Genomic DNA, 7,290 nt, shown 5'->3' with positions numbered 1-7,290 from the left:
CGGAAACAGACTCTTTAATTTTTAGGTACATACTATCATCAGTGGTGAAGCCACATGATCACAAGGATAGTCAATTAAGCATTCTTTATTGGAAAATTGCACTGTGTATATAGATAAAATATTATATTTTAAAGTTATATAACACATATTGAACACCCTTTATCAAAAAAAATTTCACTTATTTTAAATTTGAATACCCTTAAAAAAATTTCTAGTCTCGCTAGTGATTATCATGTCAGACCTTACTTATGAACCCTATATTTCCTTTCCCAAAAAGTGGTGAGACAGAGAAAGTTGATGAAGCAATTATGTTAGGTAACATGACAAATAATAGTGCGTTACCAAGTTTAAGAAAGACTTGCGTCGTCAGTACAACTTTAGTGACAACCTTCCTAGTGTAACCCCCATTGAATTGATTTCCACCGTCCGATCTACTGACGTGGCGTACCATCACACGTCAAAAAGAGCAGATCGGCGCCAATAGTGAGGGTGGCAGTTTCAGAATCACGTGTCTGTACCGGAAAGTGATCTCCTTTTTCTTCCTCTCGCCAAAATCCCTTCTTCACTCCTCCCCCCCCCCCCCCACCCCACTATCATTCCTTCTGTATGAAGGTACCAAAAAGAAAATTTTACTCCTACTAGAATATTCTATTAATCCCCGTTTTCTGATTTTCAGGCTACATGTTCTGTTAATCGAACTATTTTTCAGAGATTTAGGGTTTCACTAACTACCTTCTGTGAAAGGAGGATAAATATGTCTTTTACCTCGGAGTTGTATGCTCAAATGGGTCGCAGGAAAAGGAGTAAGAGGCATTTCGCATTAAGAGGTACTTAGCCCTTTGCTTTTCTTGTTTAATTTTTTTAGTATGTATGCTTTGTTTCTTTTGTTTTGTGGGTTTTGTTTCATACCCTTTTTTCTTGAAATTGCAGAATGTAACAAAAAGTTGGAACTTTTTATGCACCTGTTTTATGGTTGGTAGATCTTGTTATCTGGTTGGGCTGTTACAACTGAATTAGTTAATTGGGGCATCAAGGTAGTAGCTTTATAGTTTTGACAATCTGGGTGGTTTTTGGTTAGATGTAGTTTGGAGGACTGCTTATGATTTAGAGGTAGCTTAATTACTTAAATTTTTGCATGGAGAACTTGGGTAAGAAGAGAAAGGGAGTAGATATTTCAGTTACTTGTCAAAAAGATGTGAGTCCTTTCACAGTAGTCAGGTCACATTTATCACTTGAGGATTACTCGCGAAGGAAAAAGAAATCTAGGGAAATTGTGGTTGAAGATGCTAACTGTTGTAGGAAGAGTGTAATCACAGGAGTAGTCACTGCCCCGCCTTGTGGGAGTGCACGTTCACGCTCACCTGGACGAGGTCTTAAAAGGAAAATAGGTTGCCTTGATTCAGCCACGCGATTGGGGAGGAAAAAGAAGATTGAGCAGGATTATGAGATGGGAGAAGTTATTGGGAAAGGGAAATTTGGGTCTGTATTATTATGTCGTAGGAAGTTGAGTGGAGAAAAGCATGCTTGCAAGACTCTGCGTAAGGGGGAAGAGATCATTCACCGTGAAGTGGAGATAATGCAGCATCTCTCTGGGCATCCAGGTGTTGTGACACTGAAGGCTGTTTATGAGGATGCTGAATCTTTTTATCTTGTTATGGAACTTTGCTCAGGCGGAAGGTTGCTTGACCAAATGGCTAGGGTAGGGAGATATCCGGAGCAACAAGCTGCTAATGTGATCAAAGATCTGATGCTGGTTATTAGATACTGTCATGAGATGGGTGTTGTGCACAGGGACATTAAGCCCGAAAATGTCCTCCTTACAACCTCTGGACAAGTTAAGGTTTCAGACTTTGGGCTAGCTATGAGAATTTCAGATGGTAATTCAAGATGACCTATTTTCTTTGAATTTGACTTGCTAAGTGATAGCTTTCATTTTGTTCTGCCAATTTCATAAATATCTTTTGCACCTATATTTTTTTTATCAGTATTTGGCACCTATTATATTTACATTTAAGGAGTCTGCAGGCAGACAAAGCTGCATATATCTGTATAAAGATTAATTTCATCATACAGATTATACACTGTCAATTTTGTAAAATCATAGCACTAGAAAGAAACTGCATGCAAGTTTGTGAAGTTTAAGGTCTCTCTGGAATGATATGATGATGGGGTTTTTCATCTAAGTCTCAACTGTTTGTCACATAGGATCTTAGCTATGTTAATGTTGTCTCTTGTGGGCCATCATGAAATCTCTCTTTTTAAAGTCATTTTATTTCCTCTTGGAAGATTCCTTGCTCCAAACTAGGTGAAGGGGGTTATGCACATGTGTGTGTTTCTTTTCATTCTTGCTCGATCTGGATGATGAAAGATTTTCATGAAACCGGCTGGAGATTTGGGGGTCGGGCTGAAACACTTGAAGATGCACATTTGGGGATTTGATGATATATGTTCGCACTTCTTTTTGTCTTGTATTGTTCGTCCCATCTTGCTACCTTATTTAATGAAACCTTTACCATTTAAAAAAGATGATATATCTGCACAAACACACACATACATACACATGTATGAATGTGTATATGCTCAGCTGTTTCGTTTGTTCAGCAATGAGGTATCTGATATGCTGAATTCTTTATTTTATTGTGCTTGTAGGTCAGAGTTTGACTGGTGTGGTCGGAAGTCCAGCTTATGTTGCTCCTGAGGTTCTGCTTGGTGATTACACTGAGAAAGTGGACGTATGGAGTGTCGGTGTCCTCCTGCATGCACTTTTGATGGGCGGGCTCCCATTTCAAGGTGATTCTTTGGAATCTATATTCAGCGCAATTAAGGAGGAGAATCTTGAGTTCACTGGTGGACCCTGGGAATTTGTGTCACAACCTGCTCGTGATTTGCTTTCCCGTATGATGACAAGGGATGTTTCAGCAAGGTACAGTGCCGATGAAGTACTAAGTGAGTAACCTCCAGATCTCTTCCATTTCTTAGCTGTTGCTTTGATACCTGTTCGCTTTATATCTTATATTCTTTTTGTTGGTAATTTCTTTTGGATGAAATGCACTCAAAGAGGACTAGACAGAATTAAGTGGTTGGGATCTACCTTTGGAGAAATTATTTAGCAGCATGTATGTGTTCTCTTGCAAATAGAATATGACAGATGATTGATTGATCATCTATATCTCTGATGTACCATCCTACTCTATGAAAAGACAATGCTGACATGATTCACGAATTGTCAAGTAACCCCGCAGGGGAAACACAAGGGCAATTCATATGGATGTCTGTGTCATGTAACTTGTAGTATTAGAGCAATCGTATATACTTAAATGTTTATACTGCCTATATTTCCATAATTTTCTTAATGTAACCAAGCACACTAATTTAGGTGACAATTGAAATTTTATTTTATTTTGATGATGTGGGTCCAAAGTGAAGAGAAATCTAATTGGCCTAGTGGTCAATGAAGTGAGTTAAGAATTATGAGGTCTCAGGTTCAAATCCCAATGGAGAAAAAAATTAGGTGATTTCTTCTCGGCTTGAACATCTGTCCACGCCTTATTTAAAAAAAGAACTTTTGAAGAATGAATTAGAGCTTATTTATTTGGAAGTGAGACTAGTAGTAGGATACTACTAGGAAATTGGACACAACTTTTGGCGCACCTAAAACCAAAATAAGACGATTAAATTGCGACATAAAATTTAAAACCTTTTGTTGCATAATGCGTAGTAGTATTATTAGGCCAGCCTACGAAAAGAATAGAAAAGTGAATATGGAAGATCAGGCTAAAACTTAAATTTACCCAAAAAAAAAAATTAGATGAGACTTGATTTCATCAGCTGTTAAAGACCTTCTATGACAAAATATTCTACTATGGTTACTATAGTGCCAGATACTTTATGTTTTCTGGTCATTTTAGTTGCATGGTGTGGCTGTGATGATATGAATTATGAGTTCATTTATAGATGATATGAGTAGAATAAATTGATGTGATGTTGGGACAAAGGAACGAATGCATATTTGATAACTTGCATAAGAATCATAAATTCTTCGAATAACTTGCATCTAATGTATTCCTCTTCAGAATCCATTTGCTGCCCCCATCCTAAGCCTTAACCCACCGCGCGCGCGCTTTGGGAGGGGGGGGTTAAAAGCATCAAAAACACTGAAGAATCTACAAAATTTGTGAATTTTCAGCTGAAGATAACTCGCTCCATAGGCCTAATAATTTTATTCCCTGTCAACAAGCTATAACCTATGCTGACGAACATGTTCCAAAGATTCAATTTTGGTTAATTAAAGTTCCTTTAATCGAGAAAGGCTCTACAATTTCGTTAACACAAAAAACTACTTGCTAACATATCTCAAAACTCATTTTGGAAAAAACAATCTTATAGAACCACGCCGTACTCTTAAAGTATTTGTGTCAGTCAATGAGCTTTGGAAAAGGTATTAGATAGGAGTTCCCCTGGTGTTGATGGAACAGTCATCTGTATTTATGCGTAGGTTCCTGTTGATAGAATTCACTTTGACATTCTTGCTCTGAAATGTTGGCTGACAACGTCTGTTAGAACTTTGGTGTAAAAGTGTTACCTGACATTTTTTTTGGGGGGGGGGGGGGGTTCCACACTGTTTATAAGAATGACGGCATCTCATCAAAGTCTTGACAGCGAAAAGTTGTAAATGTCTAAATCTCACGCTTGTCTGAATGCATTGCTTTGTGATTTCCGGCTCTAAATTTCGTGATACCATTTTTCTTTATGTACAGGGCATCCATGGATTTTATTTTACACAGAACCCACATTGAAGAACCATGTAAAACCAATCAAAAGCAAGCTGACTGCTACTACTAGGATAGAACGGGAGAGAAGAAACTTAGCCTTTAGCTCTCTCAGTGATGATTTTGGTTCAACTTTTGGTAGTTCGTCTAATATGCCTGAAGGTGAAGACTCTGGTTTTATCGATGCTCTCACAGTGGCCGTTTCACATATGAAGATATCAGAGCCAAAGAGAAGTAGAATATGCAGCCCAGCCAGAACAATTGATCAAGACTGTCCCCCTAACATACAAGCTAACCACCTCTGTACAGCATTTTGACGGGTATGACCTTCAGCAGCATGTACTGTTCCTTAGCTTCGGAGCAAAGGCGGAGCACAGCATGTTGCAACAACTATTGATGAATCGACTTCCCAACTGCATGAAGTGGTAACTGGCGACTGGTTTCATTTAACCTTTGGCTGTGAATAAATTATTAATAAGAAGAGTTCTGTGTCAGATAATATTGGACTAGTTTGGCGTTGCTTTTGGCTTGTGAATTCTTAACATTTTTAACTTGTCAGTTGGAGAGAGTGTGTGTGTGTGAGAGAGAGAGATGTAAATAAGGCGTGTTTTCTTAGTTATTTCTCTGAGCCCGTTGTAAAAAAGTTTCAAGGGTCATAGAGATAATGCATTTGGAATCAATCTTGTTTAACAGCATCAGGGATATAAGCTGAGTAATTTATTTTGAGTTGAAAGAAAGATTAATATTAGGTTGATCGTGGAAGACTTCATCATGTCCCGAGGAAAAAGAGCATAAACCAATATTTGACACCACGAATGGATTATATAAAGAGAGATTATATGTTTTTGATAGATTTAAGAGAAAAAAATAGGTTAAATACGATGGGAGATGTGCAACGACGAAGTAAGGAAATTGGCAATGAATATATGTATTATAACGTTCCATGTTGGACCCATGCAATTCATGACATTTAGGTTTGAAAACACTATGTTGTAGTAGTCTTTTATTATTAGCCATTTTTCACCTATGGAAGACAATATTGAATGTTAGAAATTCTATCATTATCATCTGTAACTAAGTATTAATTAATGGGCTTCTAAGCTCGGCATAAGATATCTTGTCACACCACTCTCCAGCAAACTCTTTGTAGATTTGCAGCCTCAATAAGTTCATATAGTTTGGCGTGGCCCCACTCTCACCATTATTCATTCCCCCCATATCATTTCTTTTTGCTACAATTTCTTTTCTCCATCACTTGATTATTAAGGTTCTTTTTAAAATAAAATAAAAAGGAATCTGGTCGAAAAATAAGGGTGGTACTCCATTATTAGTCTCATAAAAAAGTAGCGGCATGTCTGCTATATCAGTATGAGTTTATGAAACAATGATGAACATGAACATACCACATGCTTGAGAATGACTAGAGATATGATAACCATATACTATGATTATCTTATTAATAATTGTAAATTCGTCAACTTAATCAGACTAAAATAATATAATGTGGCTGCGTTCTCACTCTGACAACTTTATATTGTATGCACTTATATGAATGATATATCTTGTTTTGCCTATATATTATATGAATATTTCTCAGCTTTCTTGAACAAATAAAAATAAGTCTTTTTAGTTACATAATTTAAGATATTTTTAACTCCTGATTTGATCATCTCGCTTATCCATCAGATCATAAGGCTTTTGATGTTGTATACGGGTGAAAACGGAGATGATGCCTACCCGATTTCCCGATAAGGAAGACGGAAGAAGGGTAGGGACATACGAGATTGAAATCGAGGATGGAAGCCCTTCGTGTCGAGGCCAATAACAGGTGAACGATGTGCTTATCATCAGGTGTGATGAAGCAACACTTTCCGGACCCAAAACAAGCTCCAAGACCTCAAAAAATATGGCAAACGGTTGCACACGACTAACAAATGGGCGTGATATCCATACCCAACCGGATATTATGATGCAAATCTCGCCCGATGTCGGCTACATATCAGTAATTAACGAGAAATAGGAATTTTTACCTTTTTTAGAATTGTATTAGGGATGAAACTCTCCTACTATATAAAGGGAAAGTTTTTTCTTTAATAGGACACATTGTAACAGGTAGGAGTGCGCATAGGGCATGTTGGTTCGGATTTTATAATTACCAAACCAAAACCAATTGTGTCGGGTTACAATATCTAAAAACCAAACCAAACCAATAAAACTCGGATTTTCAATCTCGGTTTTTCTCGGGTTTTCGGGTTATTCGGGTTTTTTCGGGGGGGTTTTCCGGTAAAATCTTCGTAGAACAAAACATATAACTTGTGCTTAAAATATTTCTTTAATCCTAGTAAGATGCAACTATATAAAGTATTTTTCAAGAAAATAATATAAAATATGAGATGTGTCATGGCATTATCCTAAAATATTCAACAATAAAGACAATAAAATTATGTAATATAAATATTGCTAATTAAAAAGCCATAATAAAAATAAACATAATCTAAAAGTAGTAAGTCATGTTAAAATA

The 7,290-nt window shown here is 36.9% G+C and overlaps 1 protein-coding gene across 2 annotated transcripts; it reads left to right on the top strand.

The window, feature by feature from the left end:
- Positions 1–379: 379 nt before the first annotated feature.
- On the top strand, positions 380–5,531 carry LOC104217517 (serine/threonine-protein kinase PEPKR2-like). 2 transcript variants are annotated; one of them, XM_009767795.2, is made up of 4 exons: positions 380–827; positions 931–1,877; positions 2,650–2,923; positions 4,758–5,531. In XM_009767795.2, exons 2-4 carry the CDS (start codon positions 1,136–1,138, stop codon positions 4,840–4,842), a joined length of 1,101 nt encoding a protein of 366 aa, XP_009766097.1. In that variant the 5' UTR covers positions 380–827; positions 931–1,135; the 3' UTR covers positions 4,843–5,531. The 2 variants fall into 2 exon arrangements, with proteins under 2 accessions (XP_009766097.1, XP_009766096.1); XM_009767794.2 differs by having other exon boundaries at positions 2,650–2,946.
- Positions 5,532–7,290: the final 1,759 nt, after the last annotated feature.

Source organism: Nicotiana sylvestris, chromosome 1 (assembly GCF_000393655.2).
Source record: "Nicotiana sylvestris chromosome 1, ASM39365v2, whole genome shotgun sequence".
In the NCBI taxonomy this organism is placed as follows: Eukaryota; Viridiplantae; Streptophyta; class Magnoliopsida; order Solanales; family Solanaceae; genus Nicotiana; species Nicotiana sylvestris.
Note: the sequence above shows the minus strand (reverse complement) of the source record. Positions and strands in the feature narration are given on the sequence as shown.

Coding starts and splice junctions, on each gene's coding strand:
- LOC104217517 (XM_009767794.2), top strand. CDS start 1,136: ATGGAGAACTTGGGTAAGAAGAGAAAGGGAGTAGATATTTCAGTTACT. Junction 1,878..2,649: donor AGCTATGAGAATTTCAGATG/GTAATTCAAGAT, acceptor TTGTGCTTGTAG/GTCAGAGTTTGACTGGTGTG. Junction 2,947..4,757: donor CAGTGCCGATGAAGTACTAA/GTGAGTAACCTC, acceptor CTTTATGTACAG/GGCATCCATGGATTTTATTT.